This window comes from Mastomys coucha, chromosome X (assembly GCF_008632895.1).
Source record: "Mastomys coucha isolate ucsf_1 chromosome X, UCSF_Mcou_1, whole genome shotgun sequence".
NCBI lineage: Eukaryota > Metazoa > Chordata > Mammalia > Rodentia > Muridae > Mastomys > Mastomys coucha.
Genome location: NC_045030.1, coordinates 140,006,991 through 140,030,399, shown reverse-complemented (window position 1 = coordinate 140,030,399; position 23,409 = coordinate 140,006,991). Strand labels below are relative to the sequence as shown.

General features: G+C 37.9%; 1 protein-coding gene across 2 annotated transcripts in view; it reads right to left on the bottom strand.

The window, feature by feature from the left end:
- Window positions 1-6,969: 6,969 nt before the first annotated feature.
- Window positions 6,970-23,409, bottom strand: part of Htr2c (5-hydroxytryptamine receptor 2C) — a 213,680-nt gene continuing 197,240 nt past the window's right edge. The window contains exons 6-7 of one of the 2 annotated variants that reach the window (XM_031368969.1): window positions 12,091-12,627; window positions 6,970-7,180 (exon numbers count right to left, since the gene is read on the bottom strand). In XM_031368969.1, the coding sequence (XP_031224829.1) occupies window positions 7,140-7,180; window positions 12,091-12,627 (578 nt within the window). In that variant the 3' untranslated portion in view covers window positions 6,970-7,139. Of the gene's footprint in view, window positions 7,181-9,140; window positions 12,628-23,409 lie in introns of those variants that run through there. The other variant, XM_031368968.1, reaches the window with a different exon arrangement.

The window sequence follows — 23,409 nt, the reverse complement described above, 5'->3', positions numbered from 1 at the left end:
CCTTTCATACAGAAAAGAAAGCAAACAAGCAAATAAATACAAACCATACTAGAACAGACCCAAACAAAACAAAACTACACAGAAACACACCCACCTACACAGTATGAAACACAAAATCATAAACCTTAATATATAAGCAAAAGACTGGTAATGTAAAAAAAATATTTCCCCCAAAATATCATTGAGTTCTTTTTCCATTAACCATTCACTGGTGTAGATGCGACCTGCTCTTAAGTATTGTTTGTATACACAGTAAGACTCCATTGGAGAGAATTAATTTTGCAAGACGCTATCAATTGCATATAGATCGTTTGTTAGGGATGAAATCCCATGTCCACTTCCCCTCTCATTGGTGGGACCCCATCTGACTTTGATCTGTGTAGGCCCTGTGCATCCTCCCACAGCCTGTAAGTTCATATGTATAGAATTCCATTCATGTTTAGAAGGCTTTGTTTCCTTGGTTTCATCCATAATCTCTGGCTTTTATAGTGTGTTTGTTTGTTTTATTTCTTCTTCTGCATAGAGAACAGACTTGTAAAAGTTAAAATATAATTTATACACACACACATACACTCACATACACACACACACATACACAAATGTGCTCAAACTCATAATAGAAATAATGTAACAAGGAATAAAAAAGAAGAGGAGGAGGAGAAATTCGGATGTTCTCACGGCCATGTGAGCTGTGGTTTTCCTAAAATATGGCCCAAACCACCATTGTGGCAACTTTAGACTTAGTATTGATCAGAATATATTATTTACAAAGCATTTATTGAGCATATTCGCTCATTTAAGTGTCATCTGTGTAAATTGTTAGTAGATCTGTAGAGTTGCACTGCCATCACCTCTATCCTGTTTTAGAACAACCTCATTCACCCAAACTCACCTGCCTAGTTGCTATCATTCTCCATTCCTTCAGTAGGATCCAAAATTTGATTATGTCTCAAAAATTATATGAAAAGGTTTAAAAATATGAGTGGAACACTGTCATGTATAGCTTCCTGAAATATCAATTGTATTTATTGTTTAAAAAATAATGAAACTAAAGAGTAAGCCCAGTGCTGCATATTTTAATGATATAAGATTATAAAAGAGATACTACCCTGGCAATAAGGGTCATGAATGGTACCTCTATGACAAAGAACAAATTAGCAGGAGAAAAATTATATCAAATTTTGTCTAGCCATAGATTTATGTGACAGACACTTCCATATAAAGACATATCAACAGGAGAAAATACTCATTTTATATTTAGGTTCTGTTAAACAGGAACAGTAATTAGACCAATGGTATAACATCCCATGTTGGAGTAGAGATTGCCCATGGCAACAAAACAAGTAACACAATATAGAGGAAATGAGAACTATGCTAAAACAGTTGAGGGCAAAGGGCAAGATTCACAAGATCCTGAATTGGTATTCTAGACTTTATTCTCTCCTACATCCTCCTACCTTGGACAATGCTAGATAGCATATAGGAAACAGACTATTAATTGAAAGTGATATAGGATCCATGAGGTCTTTCCGTATGATGAGGTGGGATTTTGTTTTGATGTAGCTGTTTTGGAATCACGTAGGTTCCTATATGTATTCTCCTACCCATCTTCATGTAAGTAATAAAGGCATTAGTGAAATCCTTTCCTCTATCTGTTGTAGGTGCTGTGTCATAGGCTAACAGGCTTTTGTTTGTGTTTATAAAGCAGACCATACAGTAGGCAGCAGGTTTAGTATAATGGTAGAGTATATATTTGGCATGAGCAAGGTCCTGAATTAAATTTCAGTAACCCCACACCAAACTGAAGCAGAACAAAAAACTTATGAAGGAGACATCAAAATTTTAGAATCCAAAAGCAGCTTCCATGTCTCGTATTTCTAGTTCTATATGCCAAGGTCCTAGAATGTTTGAGGATTGATGTTTTTCTTGAATATTAGGCTTATATCAGTGTAAAGAGATGTCTGAATGAGATCATTAACTTATAAAGACATTTTGACTTACAATTTTGGAAGTCATGATAGACTGTTGCCATTGCTTTTTGTCTATGGTAAGGCAGCATGTTGTAGGTGCATGTGTTAGAGCAAAATCACTTATATTATGATACATGGATCAAAGAGGAAAAGGAAGGATCAGACGTCTCAGGGTATCATTTGCAGTCATCTCCCAATGATCTAAAGCCCTCTGTTGTTATTAGAGTTAATTGAGAACTTGACAGGCCTCTGAAATTGTCTAAGTGACAAGCCTGTAGGTGCATCTGTAAGCTATCTGAAGGATTATATCGACTCAGTTAATTGAAGTGGGAAGACAAGCTTCTCTGGCTTCAGAGAGATAGCTCTGTTTCTCCTTTCTTTCTTTCTGTTTCATCACTGCATATGCAAGATGCTTTCTCTCTCCTAATTGTCTTCCCACTTTGACACTAAATTGAAACATACCTCACACAATAGGTGATTCTTCATAAAGCTTATTTTGAAGTGAATGGCACTATTGCCTAGGCATGAAAAGAAGAAAGCTATCTGAGTACTATCTTTCATGTCTCTCTTCTTCCTAGTTGTACACAATATGACCAGCTGCTCCAAGCTCCTACTGTCTAATATCCTCTGGCACAATTAAATGACATACCCTCTAGGTGCCTGACTGGTTTCCAGAAATCAGGCCGTGGCACTTGCATTCTCACTCCGTGCTCTGGCAGTTTGCTTCCTCCCACTTGATGCCATGAGAAAGCCTAGCTCATTTCAATAGATACATTGTGGTCCATGGTCTTGGCAACTCAGACTAAATCCCACAACCTTCTGCCACTCTCTTGAAACTTACAAGAGTCAGAAACCTCTTTTGCTCTCTGGGTTTTTAAAGAGACTTGAAGGCTCATGTCTTACTGTAAAATGGTGGCCATTTCTCCTGGGGAACTGAAAGGACTGTGTCTTCCTTCTGGAACCCATCATGTCATACCTCCTGGTGACTATTTCTCCTAATGCAATTCTTCTCTGGCTTCAGAGAGATAACTCTGTTTCTCCTTTCTTCCTTTCTGTTTCATCACTGCACATGCAAGATGCTTTGTCTCTCCTAATTGTCTTCCCACTTTGATGCTAAATTGAAACATGCCTCACATAATAGGTGATTCTTCATAAAGCTTATTTTGAAGAGTAACTTCCTTAATCTCCTTTTCCATTCAATTTGCTCCTCTGACCTGCATTTTTTTTGTTCTGAGATACTATACTCTGGAACTATGAGACAGAACAAAGTCCTTTTCTCTTAAGTTGTTTTGGGCATATTATTTTATTATAGCAACAGGAAAATTAGCTAAAACAACCTATCACTAGGTCTCTGCTTTTAAAGTTTCTACTTATTTCTAAAAGTGTCATACTATGGACTGAGCATCTAACACAGGTAACTTTAGAGAATATTCAGGATTCAAAGCATAGCAGGTTGTTTTCCTTTTATCTTTGAGCCTTTTTGTTGACCAGGTCACATCCTCTTACAAAGAAATTCAACTCTAGTTGAGAGAGATTCATTTTGACTTTTTCCTAAGAAACACGTGATAATTTATTACTTCAATATGTTAATAAGGTCTTAGCCTTTTAAGCTAGGATTATTAGCTAAGTAGATGGACAGTTACCAACAAGCTTGGGGGCTGTTGATGATGGAGGGCCTCACTCCATCATAGCCTGTTTTAGAACCCATCTACCATTTTTCTTGTAACACTAGAAAGGAATCACAATTCTTTCTCTTTCAGATTTTTTTCCTGTTCCTCTTTAACTATTATTATTGTATATTTTATTTATTTGCATTTCAAATGTTGTCCCCTTTCCGGGTTTCCCATCCAGAAAACCCTTGTATCATCCCCCTTCCCACTGCTTCTATGAGGGTGCTCCCCTACCCTCCCACCCACTCTCACCTCCCCACCCTGGCACTCCCCTACACTGGGGCCTCTCTTCCTATTGATGTCGGACAAGACCATCCTTTGCTTCATATGTGCTGGAGCCATGAGTCCCTCCATGTGTACTTTTTGGTTGGTGGTTTAGTCCCTGGGAGCTCTGAGGAGTCTGGTTGGTTCATATTGTTGTTCTTCCCATGGGTTGCAAACTCCTTTTGCTCCTTCAGTCCTTTCTGTAATTCTTTAAGATTTAAATATCCATAAGAAAAGGTATCAGAGCTATGTTGAGGCTCATTAAGAGATCCCTCCTACTTAAAAGAGTGTAATCTAGTCTAAGTTTTACCTCATGAATACTCTAAGGTGCCCACATTACATACATACATCTTAGATTAATGTAACTGGGCCCATCAATCCCCTGGGCAGGTTTATTTGTCATTGATAAAAATAGGTATTTTTAATGTATCGAAATATCTACCAGAAAGCATATTTGTGTTTGCAGCAGTGTTATACTCAGTAGATGACAATTGTCATGTATTCAGCAGTGAGAAAAATTCCTCTATTCCAGAACAAGGAAGAAAAAAATTATCAGGCAAGGTGAAGTTGATTTGGGTGTAATGTTTGAAGGTAAAGAGAATTAAAAGCATCTTAAACTATTCTTTCATGTCTTTCAGTCCAGTCCCAGAGGATCTTCACAAAAGGAACACGTTCTGAAATAATTAGTACTAGTGCTTTGTTTTAGGCATAATGTTAGAAGTAAGCACATTTAACCTCGACCGTGATTCCATAAACTGATGGATTAAGAGCAAATGCGTATGTAAATATGAACAGATCTGGGATTGAACTGAAAAGGAAGTAAGTGGAAGATAGGTTTAGTGGTGAAATCAGGTTCACAATTTCCCTTCTCCTCCTCTACATAGATGTGTATGCATCTCTTCCTTCACCAGCAATTTATTTATTTATTTTCCTTTTTGATGTGTGCATGTACCACCCTCTCTCCCTCCCCCCTCTCATGTGTGTGTGTGTGTGTGTGTGTGTATGATAATTATCTAATTAACAAGGTCTCATAGCCTCACTACATATTCCAAACCAATTACACACACACACACACACACACACACACACACACACACACACACACACACACACATATATATTAGATATTAGATTTCATTCTGTCCTTTTCCTTCCCACATGAGAGTTTGCTTTTGAAAGATAATTAACCCCTTCTGGCCTTCTGGATAATGGATCCTTTCCAAAACTGAGCAGTGACTGAATTAGCACTCGATCTCTTTTCATATACAACAGCCATCCCATGTCTGCTTCTCCCCTAGGGTAGCCATGCCGCCATGCCTGTTGTGCCCTAGGGTGGACTGGAGGGAGGGAAGGTTTGTGCTGGGACAGGTGGGTGCAGCCGGGATCTTTGTGGGCAGTCATTGCTCTGGCAAAGAACTCGCTCCCAGGAACAGCTTCGGAAAACTGGTTGAGTGTGTGTATGTGTGTGTGTGTGTGTTTGTGTGTTGGGGTGGTGAGAAATATAAGTGATTTAAAACCTTTGCTGGGTGAGTAGGGGCTATTGGAATGAGTGTAAATCATTGGTCAGGGCCAGGGTGCTGAGGATGCCTCATTTGCATGAGGAAGATTCCAGGTGCTGCTGGACATAAGCTTGTAAGGGTAAAGGAAGTTAAACCTGGCTACTGACTACTAGCTAAGTGTTTTTCTTTGGTCAGGACATGCAGGCCCCACAGAGGTGGAGGATGATCCTCCTCAGGATCAGATTTCAGGGGTATTGGCACACCTTAACTCCACTTTCACTCCAGGCCTGCTCCAGGGTCCCACGGCTTCCTGGCCCCACATTTAACTTTTTTCTAGTCTCAATCAATTCCTAATAATTAGGATTTCTAGACCCAATTGTGGGTTATAGTTGTAAAGACAGGTACCATTTTATTAAAAAAAAAAAACAAAACCGAAAGCCCATTTTTAAAACCGGTACTGTTTATCCTTTCAAATTAACCCCACATTAACATTATTTTCTTTGTTCCTCAAAAGGTGATTTTATTAGTGGTCCACAGAATTGAACTAAATTTTGAGAAATCCCTTTTGGTGTCTTCGAAGGCTGAGAGTTGCTTGATATGGAAACTCCACACATCTGTTGTGAGAGTTGTGTGTTGTTGAAGGAAATCTTTGTAGCAGTGATTTTGGAAGGGCTGGGGAGGGGTGCTGGGGATTGAACCAGGGCTCTCTGCATGCTTGGCAAGCATTGTATTGTTCACTGCTAGCCAGACCCACTTTGAAATTTTTATTTTTAGATAGAATCTTGCTGAGTTGCCCAGGATGATCTGAAAGTTGTTATGGACCTCAGGCTGCCTTAACCCCAGCCCCCAGGCCCAGATTGTTGGATTATTTCTGTTCCTCCTGTTTTAAATATACAAGGGGGGGTGAAATCCTTATTGTAAGTGTGGTGGCTTGCCCTACTTTCTTTTCTCCCAGGCATATAGAGCCAAAGATAACAACCTGTACTTTATTGTTACTATTGTTCTGAGTGGGCTACAGGTCTCAAAATATTTGAGAATTGGTCCGATACATTCTACTTTTGTGAGTTCGTACGAATATATCTCTTTTCACCATGTTCAGTTTTCTAGGTAATGTTTTAATATAAGTGTAAGAGAAATATTCAAGAGCAAATGGGTCTCAGCTTTAGAAGTTCCACTAGGGTAAGTGGGAGCCCAGAAGCTATGGGTATAAGAAATCAATGATTGTTTCATGAAAAGTGATGTCTTTCTGTGTCTGCCTAGAAGCGTAGTTCAGGGCTATGGACTGAGTTACTTCAGTATTATGCCTATATTTCATTCCACTAGCAGTAGTAGTGACTCCATTATTGCGATAAAGAAAAAAATGAAAACTTGGACTAGATTGATGATGGCTCAGTGGGTAAAAGCTCTTGGACAACAAGCTTGATGATGTGAGCTATCTCTGAAATCAGTGTAAAAAGTCAGAAGTCCTGGCACATGGAGATTACAATTTCCATGACAGATAGGAGATTAAGGTAGGAAAATCAGCCAGAATATTGTTTTCCAACTCTAGTGGAGTAGGCAGTACAGAGACAGAAACAAGAGAGACTCTATCTTGAAAGAAGGTAGAAGGAGAGAACCAAATCCTGAAATGGGTTCTCTCACCTTCACATGCATGCCAGGACATACACTGATGTACATACCACACAAAGAAATTGAGCTTTTCTCTATGTTTTATTAGGCACACACAGCTTCTAGCTTTAGCAGTGCAAAGCAATTCTGGTGCCTGGCATGGTGGTGCATTCCTGTAATCATAACTCAGGTGATAAGGGAAAAATATGAGTTTATGGCCAGCTTGTGCTAGATAGCATGTCCTAGGCCAACCTGGTCATCTTAGGAAGACTGGGATTAATTAGTCTGTCTATGCGTAACAGTATCTGTGCTGATTCCGGTGGCTGCTCAGTTCTGTGAGTCAACCTATTAATGTATAGAAAGGAATGAGGCACCTATGTTTTCTTCTCCTAGAAGTGCACTCAGACTAGCAAGCATCCTTTTGGGTTTCCCAACACCTGCAAATTATGTATGCTGAAAGAAAAGGCCAATGCATTTTGTCACCCATGGCTCCAGGTATAAGAAACAGAGTTGCACTGTATGTTGCCTTTAATAATTTCAGAGGTGTCTACCCAAGCCATCTGAGTTGAGAGGCAAAGTGAAGGTGAAGGTGCCATACTTCATGGTGACATAACTGAAGAATGGGGAGTTCTTACAACTCACTTAACTATGGTTGAAAGACAACCTAGAAACTGATTTCTTACTGCCTGGTAGCTTCTACATGTTGGAGATAAGATTATCAATAAGATAGATGGTCCATGCTGGGCAGTGGTGGTGCACACCTTTAATCCAGGCTGAAACAGGCATATCTTTAAGCTAGAGGCCAACATACACAGAGTAAATTTCAGGGCAGCCAGAACCTCTGTCTCAAAAAAAAAAAAAAAAAAATAGATGGTCTTATCTATCATGGGGAGTATTGAGTCTGGTGAGAAGATGATGGTGATGATTTACTTTCTAATTATATATTTTTAAGAATTTAAAGATATTTTGATCATGTCCTTTCCCTCTCCCAACTCCTTCTAGATCCTTTGGTACCCCCTTGCATTTTCTTTCTTTTCTTAATTAACGATTTTATTTATTTGCACCCCAAATGTTGCTCCTAGTCCCCATCCCAGAATTCTTCACCCCCTGCCCTTTGCCTCTAAGAGGGTGACTTTCCCCAGCATCCTGCTTTTCTAGGGCATCAAGTCTCTATAGGATTAGGCACATCCTCTCTTACTGGAGCCAGATAAAGCAGTCAGTCCTCCTTCACATAATATGCTGCGGGCTTCAGTCCAGCCCATGTATGCTTCTTGGTTGGTGGCTTAGCCTTTGAGAGCTCCTGAGGGTCTGGGTTAGGTGACACTGTTGGTCTTCCTATGGGGTTGCCATTCCCATCAGTTCCTTCAATTCTTCCCCTAACTCCTTCGTAGGGGTCCCTGACCTCAGCCTAGTGGTTGGTTGTGAGTATCTGCATGTCTCAGTCAGTTGCAGATAGAGCCTCTCATAAGACAGCTATGCCAGGCACATGTGTTTGTGTCTGCAAGAACAAGATAGCATCAGTAATCATGTCAGGATTTGGTGCCCACCCATGGGAAGGATCCCAAGTTGGGCCAGTCACATGTCAGCTGTCAATCTGGCTGTTACTCAGAAAATTAGAAATAATTCCACCTGAATACACAACTATACTGCTCCTGGGCATATACCCAGAAGATACTCCAACATGTAATGAGGACACATGGTCCACTATGTTCATAGCAGCCTTATTTATAATAGCCAGAACCTGGAAACAACCCAGATGCCCCTCAACAGAGGAATGGATACAGAAATTGTGGTACATCTACACAATGGAGTACTATTCAGCTATTAAAAATGAGGACATCATGAATTTTGAGGGAAAATAGATGGAGCTAGAAAATATCATCCCGAGTGAGGTAACTCAGACCCAAAAGGACATGTGTGGTATGTTCTCATTGATAAATGGATATTAACCATAAAGTACAGAATACCCATGATATACCCCACAGACCATAAGAAATTAAAAAATAAGGCTCAAGTGAGGATGCCTCAATCCCACTTAGAAAAGAGGATAACCCCTAGCATTCTCAGTTGATGGACTAGATCTTTATCCTGAAAAGATGCACGGGAAAAAAGACATATGGCAAGCTAGGTCATCATTTAATAAATTTAATAAATTAAGAGGAAGTCTCACAAAACTCAGAAGAAGATAATACACAAGAATAAGGAATAAGACAACACTTTGCAACCATTCACAAAAAGTACCATTTGACAAAGGAGAAATAATAAAAGGCAGTCTGTTGCACGTGTCTTAAACAGTATATATTATAATAGCACATCAAAATGATTTGACAGTAAATTCACCATGTTTACATTTGTCACATGGACTATTTTAAAACATTTATAAAAGTTTGTAGATTTCACAATGAACTGTACGATTTATTTCCAAATGGATATATTTATATATATATGTTTCATACCAAACCGCACAGAACTTACGAATAGCACACAAGTTGAGAATAATTGCTGTGTTGGGTACTATTATGTACTACTACTTGATGACATAAGAATTATTAACAAATGTGCTATAAGCGATTATCATTCAACTTATTGCTAGTGCTTTTGGAACTCCATGGTTTATACTCTATTTCTCTGTAAAACATGTGCTATGAGCTTGCCCTGATAGTTAAGAAAGAAATCAGATGTTTCCAATTTTCTCTAATTCAATACTTCAGATCTGAATGTCTCTTAAGGACTGCTGAAGGAGTTTTCTCCAGCGCTTTCTATATCAGCTCCTCTGCCTTACATTGATACGGATCAGTGGATTCATGCAACATACATGGCATTACATGCACAGCATCATCTGTATGTGCAGAACTCATGCTCAATGCATGCTGTGTTTCTTCAGTCATTTTCATTTTCACCTCATTAAGAAGTAGGTCATCTCATTCAATTTCAGGAATTGTTTTTACATGCAGTTCAACTGACCTAACAGGCAGGTAGACTTCACTTTCGTGTCATGTTTGGGCATGCTCAAGCAATTGAGTGACATTTGGCAGTGTTGTAAATCAAATAGAGACTGTTTGAGTTTCCTCAAATACAGCTGTGCTCCCACTGCCCCGTGGCGGACTGTTGAATTTATCTATGCTGTGTGTTGAGATCACACTCCAGGAGTTTTTTAAATTCAAATCCTGCCTTTACCAACTTCAAGATCCTAAGAGGCCCACTCCAAAGTGTGCAACTAGCTGTTAGGCATAAGAAACAGCATCATGAATTCTTTAGAATTTTATCCGCAGTTGTGTGAAATGGACACACATGGAAACACAGTTACTGGGAACATGTGTATACTCTGTACACAGCATAGACTTAATAATCTGACTTGAGCAAGGTTTGAAAACTTTTCATGGTTTTCAATTTCACTAAAATAGTACTTAATTCTTAGAGAGTAGCAGGCCCACGAATGAAACAATGGCTGACACTTAGAGGATCACAGCACTATATTTGAACAAAGATTTAAAGTTCGGGTACGTAATTACAGCACAATGGAGAGCTTGCCACATTCACAAGTTAGCTGCAGCCTTTTCCTGCACTAGAGAGCTTGGAAGGATCTGAAAATGAGATAAATTTTGTTTAAAACCCAAATGGAAACTCTGTATTTCTATTCTTCCCAGAGTTCAATAAAAGCGTCTTTTTAAATTACTTTTTTTTTTTTCACATTCTAAGGGCCTAATGCAGTAGTCCTTAATCAAGTAAAACTTCCAAGGTCATAGGTTTCTACCCTTCTCATACTAGTTTTACTTAAAAACAGACTGCTAAATTGGGTCCTATAGATCGAGGTACCATAATTAAGAAGATATTTTAATAAGGCTCAACATGCAAATTTCACTTTGTGTGTAACACACACATTTCCAGAATTCTGAGATCAAAATCCAATTGATGTTGAATCCTGGATTGGGAAATAACTCTGGGATTTGGTTTCCCAGTTTACTCTTGGAATTAGGTATTTACTAAGGACCAGAATGAAAACACTAATTTCAGTTTGCTTGTAAGAATCAGAATTTGAACATTGTCCTTAAGAAGTGAAAAGCTGTTTGGTGTGTATATCTCTTTGGCATCCTTCCACTTCTGTAGTCCTGGTTAACCAGCTGCTATGTTAAAAATACCACTATGTTTGGGGACAGACATTGCAGCAAAATACCAACACAATATTCTGACAATGTCAAATTTACCCCGTGTGTAACAACAGAGTTGAATTCTGTCTCTGACTCACTGATGAATATGTTTCACAATGGGCAGAACCTATCTTACTGTGTTTATGCGTGTGGATGAGCAGAGCGAGAATCTAAAGTACATATTTACTGTTAACCCGGAAAAGATGCCACTGAATCTCTCAATTTAGGTGTGGTTTGAAAGATCACCACCGTCATGTGCATCATTCTGGTCTCCTGCAAATGCCACCTGAGATGAACATCAACTTTTCCACATTCACCAAAAGAACAGAGATAGGAAGGAAGAAATTAAGGAAAGAGGAAGGAAGGGAGGGAACACGGAAGGAAGGGAGAGAAAAATACTCTTTTATGCATCAAGGAATCAAAATAAGTCTCCATTTATCATAAACAGTAAATATAGAACTCTAAATCTCACTGTTTAACGCATGATTGTAAAGTACAAGATTGCAAAGCTATTTATAAAAACACTGTTTGTCACACAGCAGTATTTACATTAGTTATGATCCACAGGAAAATCACAGGGTTTGGGGTGGGGACTTTCCTACAAGAGATTTCCTGTAGGAAGGCTGCGCTGCTCTTGCTTACACACTACTAATCCTCTCGCTGACCACATTAGAGGGATTGACTGGCAGCTCTAAATTCTCTACCTGCATCTCTATGCCAGGCTCTGTGTCATTAGCTTTCCTAGCCACGCGTTCATTGGTATGCCGATAAATGTTAACATTGAGCTCCCTCCCAGACAAAGCAGTGGCAGCAACCCTAGGAATCTGTCGAACAGGAGGCTTTTTGTCTGGCTTATAATCGCAGCGCAAATATTTAGAGAAAGCCCTTCGGTAAATTTTGTTGAAGAGAGTGTACACCAGAGGATTGATGCCTGAACACACATAGCCAATCCAAACGAACACATTGAGAAGCTTCTCCATTAGCTTTTGGTTACAGGCCTTTCCACAAAGAACCGACAGGATATTGGTGATGAAAAACGGGCACCACATGATCAGAAAAACAAAGAATACAATGCCAAGGACTTTGGAAGCTTTCTTTTCATTGTTGATAGCTTGCATGGTGCCTCTGGGCCGCTTTTCTTTTTTCTTTCGACGTGGCTTCTGATCTGGGTTGGGGTTGGGAGCGTTCTCTTCCTCATCACCGTTCTTCTTGCAGCAGCACTTCAGAAAGTTCAGGCTGATATTTCGCAGTTCCTCCTCGGTGTGGCCTCGAAGTAGCATCAAAGTTTGACGGCGTAGGACGTAGATCGTTAAGAAGTAGGTGATCACCATAATCGTCAACGGGATGAAGAATGCCACGAAGGACCCAATCAGAACAAAGTTCGGGTCATTGAGCACGCACGTGGTGTTATTCACGAACACTTTGCTTTCGTCCCTCAGTCCAATCACAGGGATAGGAACTGAAACACCTACAGGAACAAAAGGGTGGAGAAGTCGTTACAGCACATGCATTGATTTGTACAAAAGCACACAGTCGTTCATTGGCATTTTGACAAAATCTTGATGTTTGTTGAAAGCAATTCATGGCAAACCCTGGAAGCTCCTGGAAAGTATTGGTGCAATAGATAATGATGCCCTTCTGTGAATTGCTGTAACCATATAGAATCTCCATTTTTGAGACAAGCTATTGGAGATATGATGCAGGAGTGGACTGGGTCCATTTTGTTCTATTTGTAGTCCCTAGAACTGTCCTGGCTCATCGAAGGTGCTCAGTATTTGTTAAGCCAGGGAATAGCTTCACATGTGTCTTCAATAATACCATTAAGATCAGTCATTCACTTTTTTAGTATACTGTTACTCTGTTATGATAATAATGATATCTTCATATTGTAGATAACTATATCTACTATAGTCTGGGAGGCTTGACTGGATAGTTTCACAATTCTGCAACCACCAATCCAAGAGCAGAAGCAACTGATTTTTTTTCTCTATCATTTCAAGATCATGTGTGTGTGTGTGTGTGTGTGTGTGTGTGTGTTTATATTTGGGCATCAGTAACATGGTTTCAAGTTCAGTAAGCAGAACGAGGCTGAGGATAGATCTTCAGGATATGATAATTTGCTAGGGACAGCAAGAAGTAACAGAAAGGAGGAGGATAGGAGGGAGGGAGAAAAGGGGAGAAACAGAGACAGAGACAGACGGACCTAATTATTATTCATAAGGGTATGGACAGTATTCATCCAGGAAAATCAACTGGATTCCTGATAAGAAATATCAGCAAAAGGAAGGGGGCAGATAGTGATCTTTCACTGGATACTGGTCCACAGCCATTTAAAGCTTAGGAGCTAGCCATGCAAATTGAGAAGTAGGTAAGGGTATACACACTTCGAGACATCGTTCAAGCTATGACTTTTAAAGCAAGAAATTGGACTTGAGTAGAAATGCTCAGATCTTTCTATGGTCCGTGAGGGATGTCAATGGTCCCAGGGAAGATGGCCATTTCATGAGAAAATTTTAGAGGAACACTGGTATTTATACCTTCCCAGGATTCTTTTTGAAGAATAGCAGAGGGTGCAATTAAAGTAGTCCCTCTTCGGTGCCAGAAGTTTAGAAAGAAGATCCTGAAACTAGTGACTGAGAAAGTTTGTCATGCCTCTAGAGGCATCATTATGGAGATAGATATACCTCCCTCTAGAAGCATCTTAACAGAAGTAGATGTACCTAGACACGAAGTTTCAACTTTCCATGGAATATGATCCCTAGGGAAGCATCTTACGCTGGCTGTAAGATCAGTGCATTGACATCCCTCAGAGCCCAGCCCTGTGCTACTGTGAGCTTATTTCTGTTAATAATAAAGTATGCGTACAGACTTAATTCTCAATTAAGAATTTTCAGGAGTTGATTTTCCACTCCTGGAACTGAACTTGGGTCATCAGAGCTTACAGAAGGGATCCTTTACCTGAGCCATCTCACTAGTCCTTGTGAGGCCTATTTTATACTCAGCATTTTTTATAAACTTTTATGTACATTGAGGAAAGGGTAAATCTTATAGCTGCCTATAATTTCATCTCTGTCTCAGATGTATATTATGGATAATAGAGATAAAGATGTTTTATCTTAATTTGGCTAACACTCTCCTCAATAGATATAATTTTGTCAAGTAGTTTAGCCCCTTTACTAAAGCTGTATATTTATAAATTTTGTTTTTGGAAGCCATGAATGCAGTCAACAAACAAGAGGAAATTAACTTTTAAGACTTTATGAACATTATCAATAACAAAAACAACAATCATGGAAACAACATCAATAACAATATATCATGCACAGTCTATTTTAGTTGATACTTTAATATGGAGAATGAAAGTAGTACCAGCACTTCTCAAACTGTGCTTCAAGGATCCTGGGAGCTTCTGAGATGCTTAGAATATTCTTGTGGGGGTAGTTTTCTTTTTCCAACTTTTACTATTTGGGGGGTTTTATCTATATGAACTCCTGTGACTGGACCTGGCCTTGAACTTCTTATTTATTTTCCTATCTCTAAGTGTTTGAATTGAATGCTTGAATTACAAGCATTTTCTCTCTCTCTCTCTCTCTCTCTCTCTCTCTCTCTCTCTCTTTCTTCCTTTCTTCCTTCATTTCCTTCTTTCTTTCTCCCATTCTTTCTTACTTTCATTTTTTCCTTTGAGACATCACAGTAAATTTAATGCATGTACACATTCAGAAATTTGTCTCTTATTGTATCAATAGACATTTAAAAATTCAAACCTTTAAAATAATGTTTGTATTCCTGAAAATGTTTAAGTTGTAGGAATTGTCATAAAAGTATATAACATGGTGATATCAAACAGATTTAGATTATTATTATTATTATTAAAAGGAAAATTATCCATTAAAGTCTCTTCAACTTTTAATTTCTAATATCATAAACATTAATATTTATACTATAATACCATATGTACTCCACAAAAACAAAAGACCTCGGGAGTTCCTAACTGTTTTAAAAAGTATGAAGGTTCCTTAAACCAGAGTTTGAGAATGCATTTTTGTGTTATTAGATAAGTTATGTAGGGTCTGGAGAGTCAATAGCAATATTTAATGTATTCTTTATCATTTTCAGTTCAAGCAGTAGTAATTCATGTGTAATTAAATCATCAAGCATAAATAACAGTACTATTTCCAATAACACAACTTAAATGTATTATTTTCATAAGAATCAAGAAAAACACCTTTTATTTGATCAAGCTAACTTCAGAAAGTATAAACTTCATAAATATATACTCTGATATATCTTACCCTTGATTTGATCAAATAAGAAGAGTAGATACAATATACCAATAACAATTACAGTAACAAAACCTACCTTTACCTCAGTGTTTCTTATATCATACTATGTGATCCAATTATTTGTAAGTTTTTATATAGTTCATAGATTTCTTAATTCATGACAGATAATAAAACACACAAATAATTATTAAAGAACTAATTTAATATTCCTGAAGTTAACTTCAGAAAGTTTGTGTCATCTTAAGACATTAGAAACAATGAAAACAAATCATAATTTAATAGTGCTATAAATTGCAGCAGATATTTCAACTAATGAACAGTCGAATATTATACATGCATTATCTAATTTTTTCAAACTGAAAAATAGTTTAAGTAATGATTATTGTTATTTAAAGATGAAATGAATCTTCAATAAGTATGCAAAATCTATCTTAACATTATAGAAACATTGAGTAATATGTATTTCATTTTTTAAAAGATATGGATTACTATTTATTTTATTAGAAATATTATATATTATATATTACTACAATGACAGGAACTACATTAGCTACTGATACCACTACTACACACAATCATTAAAGACTTTCACCAATAAATTGTTCATTGTGTGTTTACCTACTCATATTATATTTGCATGCATTATCTCATTCTCATTTTATAAAATCTCATTTATTAAGATTATTTAACTACAACATGCAAGCCTGAATATTACTGACTCTTAAATTACTTCACATTATAAATTCTTTCCACATGCATTATCTTATTCTAGTGCGATAAAAAACTCATTTAGTGAAATTAGTGTATTGCAAAAATGTAAATCTAGACTGGTTTAAGTATAAATGCATTATATTAGTTCCTAAAACCTTGAATTAAAGCAACACAGATCAGTTGTTTTTAAGCCATCAGATAATATCATTTGTCAATGATTCTAAAGTAGAGTTTTAAAACATTTTTGCACTTATGATTTATCTTACAAATGGCAGTATATTATGATCATTGTGAACTAGACAGAGGCTGCCAAATTGTTCTCACATTTATTAAACTTAGTCTGAAAAACTGATAGCAGTATTTGCAAAACAAGCAGAGTAGAGAAGCCCAGAAATACTATGGGAAAGGAAAAAGAGTGTATGCCATAAAAATTACAGATAGATCTAGAGTTGGAAACATTTCTCTTGCCTTTTAAACTAAGGTCATTGTTTAGAGAGAAAATAGTCTTAAAATAATAATAAACAAATTGTTAAGATATGGGTAATAAATGACTGGTAAAGGCCTATATAAAAAGAGAAATGAATAAATTTCATACATAGGATAGCCAAACCAACAAAATAAAGGTATAGATTAGGAATGTTGATTTTTGGAGATGCCTCTGATGTATCTATTTACAATCCTTGTGTAATTTGGAAAGTTTGTTTTTTTTTTTTTTTTTCAAGTACATCTAGGAGAACTAAGCTGACATGACTAATTCCATTGCCTCCTACTGTGAGTCCCCAAACACTGTAGTTAACTGCAACCAATTAAATAATAACACAGAAAACCAGGGCAGCTTTCCTTTTATATGACAAATTGTTACTAATATTTGGAGAAAGGGATGTTTTGTAAGTTTAAGGACTAATTCAGTTATGGTGTTGGTAGCATGAGAAATTAATGAATTCATACTCAACTTTGAACCTCAGGGATTTTTAGATTTGAGCCAAGAAAGAATACAGGCATGTATATTTATTTGTATTTATAGGGTAGTCATTGCTAGCATAGTGCTAAGAACTTCTATATAACACTGAGGAATTGTGATTTAAAAGAGGACAGCAAGGCAGAAAGAATAAGGAGACTGAATGAGCTTACTAGAGTAGTGCCTAGGGAATAGAAAGTTCTCTTAGACAGAAATGTATGGGGAAGTTGATAAAGGAGTGTGGTGTTTTGAATAGGTATGGCCCCTGTAGACTTATGGGTTTGAGTAGTTGTCCATTGAAGGGGGCAATATTAGGAGATGTGGTCTTGTTGGAGGAAGTATGTCACTATGTGGCTAGGCTTTGAGGTCTCCTATGGTTAAGTTATGCCCAGTGTGACACACAGTCTCCTGTTGCCTATGGATCAAGATGTAGAACTTCCATCTCTTCCTGCAACATGTCTGCCTATACACTGTTCATGATGATAATGAACTAAACCTCTGAAACTGTAAGTCAGCCCCAATTAAATGTTTTCTATTATAAGAGCTGCTGTGGTCATGGTGTCTCTTCACAGCAATGAAACCCTAATGAAGACAGGGAGGTTCTCCTAAAGGAGGCGGTATGTGAAGAAGAAATGTGCAGGAGCAATCTTAGATGATCACATGGTTACTACAAACTAATGTAGCTTGAGGAAAGGTACAAGGAGCTTAGACATGGAAGGTAAACAGTGGGGTAAGATAATTAAAAAAAAAAAACAGAAAAAAAGAATGATTACAAATGATAAGTAAAGGTCCCTAAAGAGATAAAGTAAGATACAATAAGAAAATCATGATATAAGGGCAGAATGATTTTTATCTATGGGAAGTGTCATGACTATGTGACAGTAATTATCAGGAACTATAAAGAAAGTAAGAAAGTGACTGAAATAAAAAGCAAATGGAAAAATTAACTGAATTTGTTAACTGGATCTGCAAAGTGGTTGATAAAGATGTTTCTTGATTCCAATTAGCAGAAGTTAATGAGCTATTCTTAGAAAGCAGATGAGATTGCTGAACGCACATATGTTACAAAGAAAATATCCAGGAAAGTAAATATGAAGAAGTTGGAGAAAAAGACAAGAGAACCTGAGAAGAGATGCACACTTAGGTGCCAGGTAGAAATGAAATCCTTAGTTCTCTAACAAATACACAGAAGATATGTGACTATATAAAGGCAAAGGAAAATCTAAACACAGAGAAAAACAGTGGATTAAAGGGCAGGGATATGTTACCGAGATCTTCAGGAGGTTCCTTTGGAAGTGCAAGGCAAACTCCAAGTCTTGGGAATTGGCGTCATGGCAGTGATTCTCAACCTGTGGGTTGCCACCCCTTTGGCAAACCTCTATGGCATATATATGTGTATATATATTTTACCTTATGATTCATAGCAATAGTGAAATTACAGCTAAGAAGTAGCAATGGAATGATTTTATGGTTGGGAGTCACCGCAGCATGAGGAACTGTGTTATAGAGTAGTAGCATTAGGAAATTTGATAACCGCTGATGTAGATAGAGGGAAGCCAAGTCAGGGCAGGTTTCTAGCCTGCGACACATGGGATTGTGAGCTACCATGAGCACATGGGGTAGGTCAGACCTGCTATAGAACTCACTCTGAGTTGTGTTAAGTTAGAGGTGATCATGCAAGATCCATATGAAAATCTTCTTGACTATATGTGTGAAGTCCTAGAGAGAGAAGTTCTAGAGAGAGATGCAGCTTAGCCATATAATTTTTCTTAAATGGAGAAATTACAAGGTTGTGACTTTGAGGGCAAATGTTGGTGACAAAAGAGGAGCTGAGGGGGGTTGTAGCCCCGTGGGTGGGGAGCATCAGAGTCAACTGGCCAGACCTCCCCAGAACTCCTGGCGACTAGACCACCAACCAAATAGTACATATGGAGGGACCCATGGCTCCTGCCACATATTTGGCAGAGAATGACCTTGTTGAACATCAGTGGAAGGAGTGGCTCTTGGTCCTGTGGGGGTTTGATATCCCAGCGAAGGAGAATGCCAGGGCAGGAGGGCGGGAGTGGGTGGGTAGGGGAGCACCTTCTATAGAAGCAGGGGGAGGGGAGATGGTATAGGGAGTTTCTGGAAAGGGGATAACCTTTGAAATGTAAATATAGAAAATATCCAATAAAAAAAGAAAAAAAGGAAAAACAAACAAACAAAAAAGAGAAATCTGGTATCTGAGTTAAGGGTTTGAAACTTTTTCTTATGATTGTGTACCTCTATTTAAAACTAGTGTTTGTCAATGAAAATGGAATGACATATAAGAGACCTCTAAGGAACCAAAATATTTGAATACTCTCCTGTCAAAACAATAATGGTAGATCTTTTATGGGTTAGGAAAACACTTTTGCACCAGGCCATCTCTTACTGGTTTTTGTTTCTGAAGTGGTTCTCACTAAATTACTCAAGATGGCCTTGAATTTGCTCTGTAACCCAAACAAGCCTTTACTTTGTAATCCTCCTGCCTCAGCTTCCTGAATGGCTGGAACTAAGAACCTGTGCCAACAGCTCTGGCTTTTAAATTAGCACAGTAAGTAAAAGACTAATGAAATCTAGGAATCACTAATGAGCATCTATCATATGACACTATTTCTGCCACAAATATGAAAATATATGCAGCTCATTCTGGTGATATAACTCAAGCATTCAAGTTATTTTTCTGATGTATTGCATCCATTTATAGCTAATTCAACAAAGTCTCAAATTTCATTCATTGGTTAGATTAAGTAAAATAGTTTTTCACAGTGAAAATTTAAAATATTCATGTTATAGTAGCTAATATTAAAATCAGTATTTTAGCTAGTATCAATAGTATAGTAGCTAGTAGTAATTAGAGTAGCTACTATTAAAATGCAGATAGAGTATGCATGCATATACAATAAATAAAATAAATCTTTTAAAATATCAGCATTAGGATTGGAACAAAAACTTCCAAAAATTATTTAAAATACCCTGGCAGTATAACACAAAACCAACTCAGTGGTATTTTGGGGTTTTTTTTCCCCTCACAGATCTTCTATTTATATTTTATAGTTTCTATATGCAAATGTGTCTCAGTGTCTGCATATGTTTTTTTGTGCTTTTTCTTTGGCTCTTTTTTTTCCAGTTTGTTTTGGCCTATTCTTGTTTGTTTGCTTTTATTTTATCTTCTGGTTATTTATATGCCTCATTTTCTTATGAGGAAAGAAAGAAAGAAAGAAACTGTGTGGATTTGAGTGGAAAGGAAAGTGGAAGGATTTTGGAAGACCTACAAGAAGAGAAACTATAATGAGAATATACTATGTGAAAATGATCTATTTTCAATAAAAAATAAAAAATCCTGCATTTTATATGAGTGATTGAGGAACTTACAGAAAATATACCCTCTAACTAGCAGCATTTGAAATTCAGAACACATTTTTGCGTAACAATAACAAAAAGCGCTTGAAGGTGTTTGAAATTGAACAAGAAGTAGGAAGAACTTATACGGAACCATTCCATTCAAAGTTAGGAATCTTGGAATTTGAATCTCAAATCATCTGTCCTTTCCCTGAGGGCCTCCTCTAGCCTGCAAGTTAGAACTAAAAAGGTTATGTCTGACTGAACCAAGGAGTGGGGATGAAGAATTTAGGACTGGCAAAAGAATTAGGACTTGGGTAGTATAACCAGAGAAAGACAGGGTCACAGTATGGAGGCAGCCTAGAATTTCCATACAAAGTTCCCTTGAATTCTTGCTTGGCACCTGAATCTCCTATGAGCAGAACTAAGGAAGGCAGGGAGCCAACAACATTTAAGAGGTTTACTATATTTAGAGTGACATTTATATCATCTGTTGCAGAAAAACAGAATTTGGAATTATATAAAGTTAAAGGAGCCTAGCACACAACTTGGGCCATTAACTAATGGTAGAAAATAAACAAACTTTAAGGGGAAAAGCTTTTTTCTTTTTGATTTCTGTAGTGAGTTGGCCTGATACTGCTTGTATTCTAATGCTAAATACTGGTTCCTCAAGAGGTGGTTGCTTGCTCAAGTGATGCCACTACTGGCTAGAGCCTGTGATTGGGCAGTAGAGGGAGAAAGGCAGGTTCATGAGAGGGTGTCATGGGTAAAGAAAGAGAGGCAAGGTTGACTGTGGGATGGCAACCCCATTCCTCCACTTGATGCTCTGTCTTTCTACTGGAGGTGGACTCTACAAGTTCCCTCTCCCCACTGTTTGACATTTTAACTAAGGTTTGAATCCTGAGCATTTCTCACCTCCCAGGTGAGGGAAAGGAGGTCCAGTGACTGGTCCAAATTGGGATCCAGCTCAAGGGGAGGCTCCAAGGCCTGACGCTATTACTGATGCAATGGTGTGCTTACAGATAGGAGCCTAACATGGCTGCCCTCAGAGAGGCCCAACAAGCAGCTGACTGAGACATATATAAATACTTATACCCAACCAATGGAAAGAAGCCTGGGACCCCTGTGGCTGAATTAGTGAAAGGTTGGAAGAAGTTGAGGAGGAGGGAAATCCCATAGGAAAACCAGCAGTCTCAATTAACCTGGACCCCTGAGATCTTTCAGACACTGAGCCACCAAACATGCAGCATACACCAGCTGATATGAAGGCCCTGACACATATACAGCAGAGGACTGCCTGTTCTAGCCTCAGTGAGAGAAGATACACCTAACCCTCAAGAGACTTGAGGCCCCAGGGAGTGGGGAAGGCTGGTAGGGTGGGGGTGGGAGTGGGGTTGGGGGCATCCTTTTGGAGATGGGGTAGGAGGAATGCGATGAGGAACTGTTGGTGGAGGATTAGGATGAGGATAACAACTGAACTATAAAAAATTTAAAAATGACTAAAAATGAATTGAATAAATGAATGAAAGAAGGAAGGAAGGAAGGAAGGAAGGAAGGAAGGAAGGAAGGAAAGACAGATGCAGGGATGAAAGAGGAAGAAGCTGCCATGGGCCAAAATCATGAGGCTAGGAGAAACAGCAAGTAACAAGGGACCTTATAGCTGGGTAATAAGTTAGTGTAGCCCTAGATCTGTCCAATTTAAGGATATGGCTTGTAAATAAAATACCTTGTTGGTACATCATTTATTCAGGCTTATTAGGATTATAAATTCATACTATAGATATTCTTTTTCTTTTCTCTTTTAACATAGTATTTTTCTATGTATCTCAGTCCATCCTGGACTGGAATTCACTTTGTAGTCCAGAGTGGCCTTGAACTCACAATCTTCTTGCCTTAGTATCCCTCATGCATGTAGGGTTCACCTACATGCAACAGCATACCTGGCTTGCCCTCTTTCTTAATGCTGAAAGATATAGTCTAGGACTGAAAACAAGCCTGTAGCTCATTATTAATAAAACAAAACAGACCACCCAAACCTTTTTTTCATGAACATTTTAAAAAGATTACTAGAGATACAAAGAGATGGAGGAATATACTAAAGGTGATGTAAAGTCAACAGAAACAGATTAACCATGAATGTTCCAACCATTTATCATAAATATATTAAATATTTATCATAAATATATTAACTTTATCATAAACATATTAAATAATCACTTAGAAAAGATAACTGTAGTAGTTGTAGAGATAGAAATTTCAGGATTGGTATAAAATTAAATATTTCAACTGCAAAATAGATTTTTTGAAAAACTGGATAGGATTGTTAGTAAATGCAGAAACTGGTGAGTTTGAAAGCCTAATCATGTACACTTAAGCACAATGAAAACATCACTGTAAAAGTTTCGATCCATGTTTGCATCATTGACAGAGTTTCTAGAACTCGACTTGCCACTCCATCAAAAGCAATGATCAAATATCCTAAAGCAAGTAAAATATTTTACTCTTCTTAGGAGTAGAACCTTGCTTTCAGGAAAGACCTTAACACATAGCCCTGTGTTTACCTTTTTACCTGGATATAATATCATGAATATGCAACAGTGCGTAGGTGCTCAAGCAGAGACTGGCTATCCTGATGAAAAAAGGAGGCAGGGGTAAGAATGGTGGATTTTAAACCATTCAACTTCTAAACAAACAACAGAAGAAAAAGACAAGCAGAGTCAAAAAGAGGTAAGAACTGGTACATGACCTGCTTGAAGACTTGGTTGCTCATATACAAGTGATATTCCTTATGGCAGCTATCAAAATAAGAACAACAGAAATTTCCAGAAGTAGTATAGTTCTAGTTAGAGTTTCTTCCAATCAGAATGATAAAATGTTATTGTTACTAACACAGAAGAAGAGGAAAAGGAGGAGGAGAAGGGGAAGGGGAAGGGAA